This window comes from Coregonus clupeaformis, unplaced genomic scaffold, assembly GCF_020615455.1.
Source record: "Coregonus clupeaformis isolate EN_2021a unplaced genomic scaffold, ASM2061545v1 scaf0012, whole genome shotgun sequence".
Classification (NCBI taxonomy): Eukaryota; Metazoa; Chordata; class Actinopteri; order Salmoniformes; family Salmonidae; genus Coregonus; species Coregonus clupeaformis.
Window position 1 is genome coordinate 1,152,845 of NW_025533467.1, and position 13,928 is coordinate 1,166,772.

Genomic DNA, 13,928 nt, shown 5'->3' on the forward strand with positions numbered 1-13,928 from the left:
AAATTCTTATGTTCTCCTGTGAAAGGAAGTATTTCCAGATAGTGGACTAACAAGGATCTTCCATACCAGCTGATGATCTGTTGACTTACGTTTATTATTTAGAATTAGCAGTGTTTCGTGTCTCTTCCATGTTCATGTGGTTTATACATTACTGTATTTATAATCCCAGAAAGTATATTGTCCGGTAGTTGACCCAGGTTGGTCAAACTAGCCCCTCTCCTACATATACACTCGCATGTCAGTCAGGGCTATTTCTTCACTTTTATTGGTGTTTTTTCTCTGAAGAGTGTACAGATAACCACGCCCCACCCATCTTTTTGTGGGACTTGGAAATGTGACGTCATTGGAGCCCACAGTGATGGGAAGTGGCTCGAGCGCTGGTGAGTTCCTCTCTAAACCAATAAAATCACTGAATTCGATTGTGTCAGTTCGACAGGGACGAAAGAAACTGCAATACATTTTGGGGCTTGTACATTTACGGAAGTATCGGGCGAGGATAGCTCTGTTATCGAAACATTCTCAGCTAATAGTTTGATTTGGAAATGGCTGGAAGTAAGTAAACGTATTTTGTTTTGTAAAGGTATTCGTCTGCTTACGAACAGCTTGACAGTTGGCCGCGCGCTAGCAGGTAATTTTGCTGCTACATTATTGTCATGCTGTCAAAACAGCCACGAACGTGATGGGATGTTTTAGTGGCAGTATGGTATGTGTCATTAAAGAAACTTGTGTAATTTATAGCTAGTTACTTTGATGGGTAACCTAGATCCAAATATTGTGTACAGAGCATGCATAGTTTGCTTGCTAGCTAATTTACCTTGTAACGTTACAGGTGCAAATTCGGCTAGTTAGCGTGCCGAGGTAAATACATGTGCCCAGTCAGTATTATTTCAGTGGTCACAGCACGGCTAGCTAGGTTTGGCCATTTTAAATACGGGATTGGGCTGAGGATTTGGCTAATAACATTATAGTTGATGGTGTGTTGTCACTATGTGTGTCTGCAAAGCAGAGAACGCTTATGTGCGCAGTCTGTAAATTTGTATTTAATATAACAATTTTGGACCGTTGACCCCTCTCCCTGCTCGTGTGGGTCCTCTAACGTTACCTGACCCAAGAGAGACCTGCCAGTGTTGCCATTGCACAACAAGGAACTGGTATGATTACTGTAGCTTACAGAAATAGTGATGTAACATGTCTCGTCTTGCATAAAGAATCTTGTAGATGTGTGCTTATTTTATTGATCTTGTCTATTCTACTTCCAGATTATGTGACAGAATAACTATATACACTGAGTATACCAAACATTAGGAACACCTTCCTAATATTGCGCCCCCCTCCCTCCTTTGGGTGGTGGACCGTTCATGATACACACGGAAACTGTTGAGCGTAAAAAACCCAGCAGTGTTGCAGTTCTTGACGCCTGGCACCAATTACCATACTCTGTTCAAAGGCACTTAAATCTGTTTCTTTGCCCATTCACACTCTGAATGGCACACACACAAGCCATGTCTCGAGGCTTAAAAATCATTATTTTAACCTGTCTCTCCCTATATCTACACTGATTTGAAGTGGATTTAACAAGTGACATCAATAAGGGATCATAGCTTTCACTTGGTCAGTCTGTCATGGAAAGAGCAGGTGTTCTTAATGTTTTGTACACTCAGTGTATAGAAACAATGTATCTTGATTTAGAAGAGGTGCTAAACCAGGACTTAGTTATAACCCGTTGCTATGTACAGTGGGGAGAACAAGTATTTGATACACTGCCGATTTTGCAGGTTTTCCTACATACAAAGCATGTAGAGGTCTGTAATTTTTATCATAGGTACACTTCAACTGTGAGAGATGGAATCTAAAACAAAAATCCAGAAAATTACATTGTATGATTTTTAAGTAATTAATTTGCATTTTATTGCATGACATAAGTATTTGATCACCTACCAACCAGTAAGAATTCCGGCTCTCACAGACCTGTTAGTTTTTCTTTAAGAAGCCCTCCTGTTCTCCACTCATTACCTGTATTAACTGCACCTGTTTGAACTCGTTACCTGTATAAAAGACACCTGTCCACACACTCAATCAAACAGACTCCAACCTCTCCACAATGGCCAAGACCAGAGAGCTGTGTAAGGACATCAGGGATAAAATTGTAGACCTGCACAAGGCTGGGATGGGCTACAGGACAATAGGCAAGCAGCTTGGTGAGAAGGCAACAACTGTTGGCGCAATTATTAGAAAATGGAAGAAGTTCAAGATGACGGTCAATCACCCTCGGTCTGGGGCTCCATGCAAGATCTCACCTCGTGGGGCATCAATGATCATGAGGAAGGTGAGGGATCAGCCCAGAACTACACGGCAGGACCTGGTCAATGACCTGAAGAGAGCTGGGACCACAGTCTCAAAGAAAACCATTAGCAACACACTACGCCGTCATGGATTAAAATCCTGCAGCGCACGCAAGGTCCCCCTGCTCAAGCCAGCGCATGTCCAGGCCCGTCTGAAGTTTGCCATAGACCATCTGGATGATCCAGAGGAGGAATGGGAGAAGGTCATGTGGTCTGATGAGACAAAAATATAGCTTTTTGGTCTAAATTCCACTCGCCGTGTTTGGAGGAAGAAGAAGGATGAGTACAACCCCAAGAACACCATCCCAACCGTGAAGCATGGAGGTGGAAACATCATTCTTTGGGGATGCTAGGACGACTGCACCATATTGAGGGGAGGATGGATAGGGCCATGTATCGCGAGATCTTGGCCAACCACCTCCTTCCCTCAGTAAGATCATTGAAGATGGGTCGTGGCTGGGTCTTCCAGCATGACAACGACCCAAAACACACAGCCAGGGCTACTAAGGAGTGGCTCCGTAAGAAGCATCTCAAGGTCCTGGAGTGGCCTAGCCAGTCTCCAGACCTGAACCCAATAGAACATCTTTGGAGGGAGCTGAAAGTCCGTATTGCCCAGCGACAGCCCCGAAACCTGAAGGATCTGGAGAAGGTCTGTATGGAGGGGTGGGCCAAAATCCCTGCTGCAGTGTGTGCAAACCTGGTCAAGACCTACAGGAAACGTATGATCTCTGTAATTGCAAACAAAGGTTTCTGTACCAAATATTAAGTTCTGCTTTTCTGATGTATCAAATACTTATGTCATGCAATAAAATGCAAATGAATTACTTAAAAATCATACAATGTGATTTTCTGGATTTTTGTTTTAGATTCCGTCTCTCACAGTTGAAGTGTACCTATGATAAAAATTACAGACCTCTACATGCTTTGTAAGTAGGAAAACCTGCAAAATCGGCAGTGTATCAAATACTTGTTCTCCCCACTGTAGGTAAGATAAGAGTACTGTTTTTGAAGGTGGCACACAATACATCTTGATTATTTCCTATCAGCCTATGACCAGAAAGGGTAGGCCTATTCTTTACCAAATGTGTATAATGCAGTACTGAACAAATGGCTGTGTAATACCTTTATCATATTATTTGTGTTTATGATGGTTTTATAGACTCTAGGCTGTTCAAGTTCCCTGGTTAGGCCAATCTTGTTCTTGATAATAACTTGTTTTTGACATTTACCTTTGCCTAGGAAAAATGAGTGCCATTCCCCTCTCTCGGTCTGAGGTGTTCGGGGAGCTGCGGAAGGAGCTGCATGAGGATGAAGAGTTCCATCAGTCTGACGCTCACATCTTCATCATCATGGGAGCATCGGTGAGATAGGGAAGATGCGAGGGAATGTGGGGGAATTAGAGGCTACTTTGATTATTGATGAATGACCCTGCAAGTTTTGGCACTCCACAGCACAGGCAATTTTATTTTTATAATTACAAAAGTTGTGAATGCATGTGTGTGTTGGATGCATATTTTAGAGAGTCATTGATAAAATAAGTGAATCACTTGAGGTTATGAAATTCTCTGAAAATGTGTGCCATTTAAGACGCTTTTATCCAAACCAACTTACAGTCATGCGTGAATACATTTTACATATGGCGGCCCCAGCAGGAATCGAACCCACAACCTTTGGCATTGCAAGCGCCATGCTCTACCGGCTGAGCCACACAGGACCAATATGATGAAATGAAACCAGTAATCCATTCTGAGGTAGTTCAAGATCGATCAAATTTGCATTAGATTAACTATTTACTAAATGTAGGCTACCAAACTGCATATATTAGGATACATTTGGCCTAGGCACATATAATGAGTATTTTCCCAGAATCATTGTTATTTTTTGTTCAGTTATACCTATTTTATAAACACTTTATAATAGATTTTAGGTGGACAGAGAAGGGAACATATTTAGTGAGAACGGTGTGTTGAAACCTCAAAACGGACAAGAGGGGTTGCACATGACTGTTTGAGGAAATGTAGAAATTTCATTGAGACACATTACACAGAGCTTGAGTAACTAAGCAACCCCAGAAACACTTCAGCTCTCTGTAGTCTGGCCTTGATACAAAGAGAACCAACAATCATGAACCTTGACATTATGGTTTGGACACAGACCGTTTGTTAGCCAATCATGGTCAGCTCAAACAGTTTGTTAGTCAATCATGTTGCGCAAAGACAGTTTGTTGGCCAATCATAGTGTATGAACTGATATTTTGTTGACCAACTCAGCTGACTGACTGTATGTTCCCCAGTCACATAGAGAGAGCCTAACGAGTCAGAATGTCATATTTCCCATAGCCATTAATTCTCTCCTCCTATCTGTACCTACAAGGATGATCAATTCAGTGACTCAGTCCAGTCACTTTGAAGTTGTATTTTCTTACAGTATTTCCTTCTCTAGAAATGTCACCCTCCTCTTTAGGCCTACACTGTTTTTTCATGTTTCCTTCTTCTCTACTGGCCTGTAACACCTGCCCAGTTAACTGATAAACTGTACTGTCGAAGAGTAGCTCAGATGTTTCATTCTTCCGCCCACTTTTCCATCTAGGCTAGGTTCTCCCACTCTATTTTCTCTTGGTTGAAAGGAGTGGTGTGAGAGCTGAATAGTGCAGTTTCCTTTCATAATGAAGGTAATAGAGAAGCATGTTGGGAATCAGGATGGGGGAAGGGTAATGGTGGTAAGGCATAGCCTTGTGGTGTCTATGGTGGTTTTTGGGAACAGTGATGTACTACTACATAGGTTACTGTAAAATATGCTTTGTGTGCAATGCTGCAGTCTGTCCTTGACACTCAGCAAGCACACACCAATCACCAGCTGGTGTTACATGCACACAAAAACACACCGCAGGCACACACACCACCTCACTCGACATGGCCTCATTATAGTCACTGTGCCAATTTAAACGGTTAGTAAATATTCACTGAATATTCACTGATTAACTGAAGAATGACGAGAGAAATGTGATTGGAGGGTATTTGTCAAGTCACCCTCAGTTTGGATTTTTCTCTCAGCTGAGGCGGGACAGAAGGCCATTAGTCACGGACAGACTGGGGCATAGGCTAATGCATATCAGTTTAAAGGTGTAACCCATTGAGTCATTAAAGACACAACAACTCACTGGAATAGGACACAAATAATAGTCCATAAGGCCATTCGGATGATTATTATGTTTAAGTTTTCCCCCAAATGACAAACAAGTGGCAAACAAAGCCCGCTTGGTGTTCAACCTCCCTATGTTCTCCAATGTCACCACGCTCCTCCGCATACTCCACTAGGTTCCAGTCGAAGCTCGCATCATCTTCAAGACCATGGTGCTTGCCTACGGAGCAGCAAGGGGAACTGCACCTCCTTACCTTCAGGCTATGCTCAAACCCTACATCCCAATCCGAGCACTCTGTACTGCCACCTCTGGTCTCTTGGCCCTCCCACCCCTACAGGAGGGCAGCTCCCGCTCAGCCCAGTCCAAGCTCTTCTCTGTCCTGGCACCCCAATGGTGGCACAAGCTTCCCCCTAAAGTCAGGACAGCGGAGTCCCTACCCATCTTTTGAAAACGTCAACCTTACCTCTTTGAAAAGTGTCTTAAGTAACTCTCACTATGACCCCCACACACACACACACACACACACTTTGCTGATAAATACTTTGAGGGAAAATGTACTTTATACAATTGTGATGTTGTCTCACCTAGCTATTTTAAGATGAATGCACTAATTGTAAGTCACTGTACTAATAATCACCACACTGACAGACCTGAATGAACGGTCTGCCTGTAGTGCCAAGCTAGCCTCTGTTTCAGTCAACATTGTAGAGGTGACTAATCTGGTTTTGTGTTAATAATGTTCATATGTTTCTCTTTAGGGGGATCTAGCCAAAAAGAAAATCTACCCAACTCTATGGTGAGTGTGCAGCCTCTTTAGTCTTAAAATGAGAAGTCTATCACAGGGCAGCTGTTTGCACTGGATTTTCGTGTAATAAGCAGTCAACCCCTCTTTTTCTCTGAGTTGTCAAGTGATGAGTAAAAACTCCTGTCTAATGAGCCTCCTTTCTGTTCTCCCCCCCTCACTCAGGTGGTTGTTTAGAGATGGTCTCCTCCCTGAACAGACTCACTTTGTGGGCTTTGCCCGCTCAGACCTCACGGTGGATGCCATCAAAAATGCCTCCATGCCCTATATGAAGGTGATTCTTTCCCATCAACACATTATCTAGCATTACACATTGATCCACATTTTCTACACTGAGTGAGTTAATGCATATGTACAGTGGGGGAAAAAAGTATTTAGTCAGCCACCAATTGTGCAAGTTCTCCCACTTAAAAAGATGAGAGGCCTGTAATTTTCATCATAGGTACACGTCAACTATGACAGACAAATTGAGAGAAAAAAAATCCAGAAAATCACATTGTAGGATTTTCAATGAATTTATTTGCAAATTATGGTGGAAAATAAGTATTTGGTCACCTACAAACAAGCAAGATTTCTGGCTCTCACAGACCTGTAACTTCTTCTTTAAGAGGCTCCTCTGTCCTCCACTCGTTACCTGTATTAATGGCACCTGTTTGAACTTGTTATCAGTATAAAAGACACCTGTCCACAACCTCAAACAGTCACACTCCAAACTCCACTATGGCCAAGACCAAAGAGCTGTCAAAGGACACCAGAAACAAAAGTGTAGACCTGCACCAGGCTGGGAAGACTGAATCTGCAATAGGTAAGGACCTTGGTTTGAAGAAATCAACTGTGGGAGCAATTATTAGGAAATGGAAGACATACAAGACCACTGATAATCTCCCTCGATCTGGGGCTCCACGCAAGATCTCACCCTGTGGTGTCAAAATGATCACACGAACGGTGAGCAAAAATCCCAGAACCACACGGGGGGACCTAGTGAATGACCTGCAGAGAGCTGGGACCAAAGTAACAAAGCCTACCATCAGTAACACACTACGCCGCCAGGGACTCAAATCCTGCAGTGCCAGACGTGTCCCCCCTGCTTAAGCCAGTACATGTCCAGGCCCGTCTGAAGTTTGCTAGAGTGCATTTGGATGATCCAGAAGAGGATTGGGAGAATGTCATATGGTCAAATGAAACCAAAATATAACTTTTTGGTAAAAACTCAACTCAGTCGTGTTTGAAGGACAAAGAATGCTGAGTTGCATCCAAAGAACACCATACCTACTGTGAAGCATGGGGGTGGAAACATCATGCTTTGGGGCTGTTTTTCTGCAAAGGGACCAGGACGACTGATCCGTGTAAAGGAAAGAATTAATGGGGCCATGTATCGTGAGATTTTGAGTGAAAACCTCCTTCCATCAGCAAGGGCATTGAAGATGAAACGTGGCTGGGTCTTTCAGCATGACAATGATCCCAAACACACCGCCCGGGCAACGGAGTGGATTCGTAAGAAGCATTTCAAGGTCCTGGAGTGGCCTAGCCAGTCTCCAGATCTCAACCCCATAGAAAATCTTTGGAGGGAGTTGAAAGTCCGTGTTGCCCAGCGACAGCCCCAAAACATCACTGCTCTAGAGGAGATCTGCATGGAGGAATGGGCCAAAATACCAGCAACAGTGTGTGAAAACCTTGTGAAGACTTACAGAAAACGTTTGACCTGTGTCATTGCCAACAAAGGGTATATAACAAAGTATTGAGAAACTTTTGTTATTGACCAAATACTTATTTTCCACCATAATTTGCCAATAAATTCATTAAAAATCCTACAATGTGATTTTCTGGATTTTCTTTCTCTCAATTTGTCTGTCATAGTTGACCTGTACCTATGATGAAAAGTACAGGCCTCTCTCATCTTTTTAAGTGGGAGAACTTGCACAATTGGTGGCTGACTAAATACTTTTTCCCCCACTGTATGCATGTTAAAACCATAGACATATGACAGCATTACTATCTCTCTGTGGTCCCAGGTGGCAGACTCTGAGGCGGAGCGGTTGTCGGTGTTCTTCAGCCGTAACTCTTATGTCAGTGGGAAGTACACGGAGGAGAGTGCCTTCTCCAACCTCCACACCCACCTGTTGTCCCTGCCTGGGGGGAGCGAGGCCAACCGCCTCTTCTACCTCGCCCTGCCGCCCAGCGTCTACCACGACGTCACCAAAAACATCAAGCACCACTGCATGAGTACCAAGTCAGTAACCCTGTCATGTCTTGCTCTGACTGCCTCTCCTCTCAATCCTCTTCTGTGGTGTTGCTAGGGACTGGAACAGGCCTGGTCATATTTAATCCACTTGCTTTATGTAATTGGTCTTGTCTGGGGAGAGTTGCTCATTAGATTAGCTTTCCCCTCTTCCGCTGTTTAATAACCAAAACATGCTTACCTCCCCTCCTATCTGTGTGTTTTTAGTAGGGGCTGGAACAGGGTGATTGTGGAGAAGCCATTTGGTCGTGACCTGCAGAGCTCAGAGGAGCTGTCCACCCACCTCTCTTCCCTGTTCACTGAGGACCAGATCTACCGCATAGACCACTACCTGGGCAAGGAGATGGTGCAGAACCTCATGGTCCTCAGGTACAGTGCCTTGCAAAAGTATTCATCCCCCTTGGCGTTTTTCCTATTTTGTTGCATTACAACCTGTAATTTAAATGGATTTTTATTTGGATTTCATGTAATGGACATACACAAAATAGTCAAAATTGGTGAAGTGAAATGAAAAAAATAACTTGTTTGAAATAATTATCCAAAATAAATAACGGAAAAGTGGTGCGTGTATATGTATTCACCCCCTTTGCTATGAAGCCCCTAAATAAGATCTGGTGCAACCAATTACCTTCAGAAGTCACATAATTAGTTAGATTGCACACAGGTGGACTTTATTTAAGTGTCACATGATCTCAGTATATATACACCTGTTCTTAAAGGCCAACTAAGCAAGGGGCAACACCAAGCAAGCGGCACCATGAAGACCAAGGAGCTCTCCAAACAGGTCAGGGACAAAGTTGTGGAGAAGTACAGATCAGGGTTGGGTTATAAAAAAATATCCGAAACTTTGAACATCCCACGGAACACCATTTTAAATCCATTATTAAAAAATTGAAAGAATATGGCACCACAACAAACCTGCCAAGAGAGGGCCGACCACCAAAACTCACGGACCAGGCAAGAAGGGCATTAATCAGAGAGGCAACAAAGAGACCAAAGATAACCCTGAAAGAGCTGCAAAGCTACACAGCGGAGATTGAAGTATCTCTCCATAGGACCACTTTAAACTGTACACTCCACAGAGCTGGGCTTTACGGAAGAGTGGCTAGAAAAAAGCCATTGCTTAAAGAAAAAAATTATCAAACACGTTTGGTGTTCGCCAAAATGTATGTGGGATACTCCCCCAAACATATGGAAGAAGGTACTCTGGTCAGATTGAGATTTTTGGCCATCAAGGAAAACGCTATGTCTGTCTCTCATCACCCTGAGAATACCATCCCCACAGTGAAGCATGGTGGTGGCAGCATCATGCTGTGGGGATGTTTTTCATCGGCAGGGACTGGGAAACTGGTCATAATTGAAGGAATGATGGATGGCGCTAAATACAGGGAAATTCTTGAGGGAAACCTGTTTCAGTCTTCCAGAGATTTGAGACTGGGACGGAGGTTCACCTTCCAGCAGGACAATGACCCTAAGCATACTGCTAAAGCAACACTCGAGTGGTTTAAGGGGAAACATTGAAATGTCTTGGAATGGCCTAGTCAAAGCCCAGACCTCAATCCAATTGATAATCTGTGGTATGACTTAAAGATTGCTGTACACCAGCGGAACCCATCCAACTTGAAGGAGCTGGAGCAGTTTTGCCGTTGAAGAATGGGGAAAAAATCCCAGTGGCTAGATGTGCCATGCTTATAGAGACATACCCCAAGAGACTTGCGGCTGTAATTGCTGCAAAAGGTGGCTCTACAAAGTATTGACTCAGGGGGGGTGAATAGTTATGCACGCTCAAGTTCTCTGTTTCTTTGTCTTATTTCTTGTTTGTTTCACAATAATAAATATTTTGCATCTTCAAAGTGGTAGACATGTTGTGTAAATCAAATGATACAAACCCCCAAAAAAATCCATTTAAATTCTAGGTTGTAAGGCAACAAAATAGGAAAAATGCCAAGGGGGGTGAATACTTTCGCAAGCCACTGTACAGGACAAATACAGGCTACACTCTGTTTTTCTATTCTCTATTGCAGTCTCTGTCCCTCACTCTCTTTGCTTGGAGTGAGAGAGAACAACATGAATAAACCTTGCCACAGACAGTTGTTTGCATCTTTGTCCATGTCAATAAGGCTGAGGTTAAACGGTGGTAAATATTCCAGGTTTGGGAACCGGATCTTTGGGCCTATCTGGAACAGGGACAGCATAGCTTGTGTGGTCCTCACCTTCAAAGAACCCTTCGGCACCCAGGGCCGGGGCGGCTACTTTGACGACTTTGGAATCATCCGGTGAGGAGAACTGCCTTAGTGCTCAATGAAATCAAACCTCAATGAAGGCATTTATTTGTGCCATGTTTGTAACTTATATCACCCTCAATTCTGTATAAAAAATTTTTTTCAGGGATGTCATGCAGAACCACTTGCTCCAGATGCTCTCGCTGGTTGCCATGGAGAAGCCTGCCTCCACCAGCTCTGATGATGTCAGGGATGAAAAGGTACAGCAACATGGACACAAACTAAATCCCAAAACACATGTCTTCACTTGACTCCACCATTGGCCCCCGTCCAGAAAACGACTGATACCAATCTTTAATAGGTAGTAAAACCAAACAGAATAAACAAGTAGACTTAAAACCAATCACTTTGTACTCACTCTCTCCCTGACCACTGTCTCCCCCTGCAGGTGAAGGTGCTGAAGTGCATTGCCCCCATTACCATGTCAGATGTGGTGTTGGGACAGTACGTTGGTGACCCAGAGGGAGAGGGGGACGCCAAGCTGGGTTACCTTGACGACCCCACTGTACCCAAAGGCTCCACCCAGGCCACCTTCACCACAGCTGTGCTCTATGTGCACAACGAGCGCTGGGATGGTGAGAATAATAATATGCCATTTAGCAGACGCTTTTATCCAAAGCGACTTACAGTCGTGTGCATACATTTTTACATATGGGTGGTCCCGGGGATTGAACCCACTACCCTGGCGTTACAAGCGCCATGCTCTACCAATTGAGAACCTCGGCTTTCTTTCTATCACAGACTTGCTTGTTGTGCTTTCACTGTCTGGTCAAACCAGCTCACTCCTCAGAGATAACTGTAATAACTCTGTTCTTCCAAAGGTGTTCCCTTCATCCTGCGTTGTGGCAAAGCCCTGAACGAGAGGAAAGCGGAGGTGCGGTTGCAATTCACGGATGTTCCGGGGGACATCTTTGGAGCGCAGTGTCGTAGGAATGAGCTGGTGGTGCGTGTGCAGCCCAACGAGGCCGTCTACGCCAAGATGATGAGCAAGAAACCAGGAGTGTACTTCCACCCCGAGGAGACTGAGCTGGACCTCACATACAAGAGCAGATATAAGGTGAGATACTGAATGAACACACACACACCCAATCATTCATAGAAAACAGACACCCACACACACTACCTCGCCACGCTCACATTTTAGTAACCCATATACTGGCACAATGTTCAACCATATTGACATAATTTTCACTGTTATCTTTTCTCTCCTCAGGATGTGAAGTTGCCCGACGCCTACGAGCGTCTCATCCTGGACGTCTTCTGTGGCAGCCAGATGCACTTTGTCAGAAGGTCAGTCAGGCTGTCTTGGCTGTCTGTCTCGCTCAGAAGTCCCCTCTGTTGCCATGGTGTTTGTGTTATGCAAATAAGACCATGAACCTGCATTATAATTATGTTCACAAGATGGTGCCATAGGGTTTCTTTCCCCCATTGGCTGCATTGCAGTGTGGTACTCTCTTTACATTATGTCTTCTCTTTTCACTCAGTGATGAGCTGAGGGAAGCCTGGAGGATCTTTACGCCTCTCCTTCATCAGATCGAGAGCGAGAAGCCGCCCCCCACCCCCTACATATATGGAAGGTAAGATTTACCATTAACAGTTGAACAAGCATTTCGCTACACTCGCAATAACATCTGCTAACCATGTGTATGTGTCCAATACATTTGATTTGAAGTATCGCAAGTCAATAGTCCCATTCATTTGTCAGTGATATTTTTGGTGTTATTTTGTGATTGATTTGTTCCTTTCCTTCTTCCTAGCCGGGGTCCAACAGAAGCAGACGAGCTTTCAAAGAGGGTCGGTTTCCACTATGAAGGAACATACAAATGGGTCAACCCCCACAGACTGTGAGAGGGGGAGGGGCCAGAGCGGGGTAAATGAGCAGCATCATGTTCCAATACTTTTGTCTTCTTTGGGTCTGTGGAGTTTCTGCTGTATTGCTCTTTCCTTTCCAGACCTGTCACGGCAACAGTCAAGTGAGAGATTAGGATGGATGTATGGAAAGGAAGCTATGTAAAAGTATTGGAACATAGACTAGGTCTCAGCTACTACATGAATGCTCTGTACGGTGACCTGGTGTCACTAGTGTCCATCAGGTCTTAACTAGTTGGGAGGGCGGGAGGGAGCACTTAACCACTGGGGAAGAAGGGAGCGAGAGAGAAAACAACACTAGGCCAATTCTGTTTCTCCCTCTTCTTCCTGAAGTGTGCACTCTTTCACTTCTCTTCATGGATTCAAAAGCTTGGTTGTGATCTGATTCGCTACCCTTCCACCACTTGTTTCCAAAATACTCCTCATATTAGTCCATTCCATAAGGTGGAGTGTGTACAAGTGCAAATTTAGGATTGGGAGAAGGGTAGAGAATAGGACTGCTGCCATTGAATGGATGTAAGCATGGGCTAGACAATTTCCCACTGTCTTACACCTTGAGGGGGAGCGTACAAATACCACATTGGTGGTGTTTTTTTGTTTTTACTGTTAAGGTTATCCTTTTGTTTTGCTCAAGCTATTTTGGACCAAGGAAATCATGTTGCATAGTAATAATACTTATTGTGACTGTGAAGTGGATGCAGAGGTCCAGATTTCGGACAACATTTTAGTTACGGCAAGGTCTGTCACAGGGTCAACATGATGCAGTCTTTATAATGATATACTATGTTATAGATTGAACATTCACATGTTATTTCCACAACTTGCAATAAACCAGTCTTATTTCTTTGTGTTCAGTCTCCATTAATACAGATATTTTGTGTTTTAAGGGGTTGGTCTCTAGAAGTATCTTGCATTCTTGTGACACTTGATCATGTGTAGCCTATTAAACTAAAAAATAAGGTTTTGCTGTTTTTTTATTTTTATATGTGCAATAAAAAATAGCTTTCCATTGCTTTGTATTACAATTTTGGCGGTTTGTCTCATGTAAAGAACAAATATATTAATGGCTTTGTTGATTTGGTGCCACAGCATTTTCATGTGAAGTGCCTAGCCTAATTGGCTTGGTTGACTGTCGCAGATAACTTTCTTTCCCCATGATCACTGCTCAAGTCTAATTTTAAAGCAATTAACTTATTCCTTAAGTTAGCCTGTTACTGCTGGGTTGGAACAAAAAACCTGCACAGCCAGTAGC

General features: G+C 43.7%; 1 protein-coding gene across 6 annotated transcripts; it reads left to right on the forward strand.

Annotated features, from left to right (window-relative positions):
• Positions 1–413: 413 nt before the first annotated feature.
• On the forward strand, positions 414–13,520 carry LOC121545443 (glucose-6-phosphate 1-dehydrogenase). Of its 6 annotated transcripts, none has more exons than XM_041855975.2 (14): positions 414–552; positions 1,113–1,151; positions 3,582–3,703; positions 6,243–6,280; positions 6,452–6,560; positions 8,299–8,516; positions 8,733–8,894; positions 10,676–10,801; positions 10,914–11,007; positions 11,196–11,382; positions 11,629–11,864; positions 12,021–12,097; positions 12,292–12,384; positions 12,565–13,520. In XM_041855975.2, the coding sequence occupies exons 1-14, from the start codon at positions 543–545 to the stop codon at positions 12,653–12,655; spliced, it is 1,602 nt and encodes a 533-aa protein (XP_041711909.1). In that variant the 5' UTR covers positions 414–542; the 3' UTR covers positions 12,656–13,520. The 6 variants fall into 6 exon arrangements, with proteins under 6 accessions (XP_041711909.1, XP_041711910.1, XP_041711911.1 ...); XM_041855976.2 differs by having other exon boundaries at positions 8,736–8,894; XM_041855979.2 differs by lacking the exon at positions 414–552 and adding an exon at positions 553–628.
• The last annotated feature ends 408 nt before the right edge of the window (positions 13,521–13,928 follow it).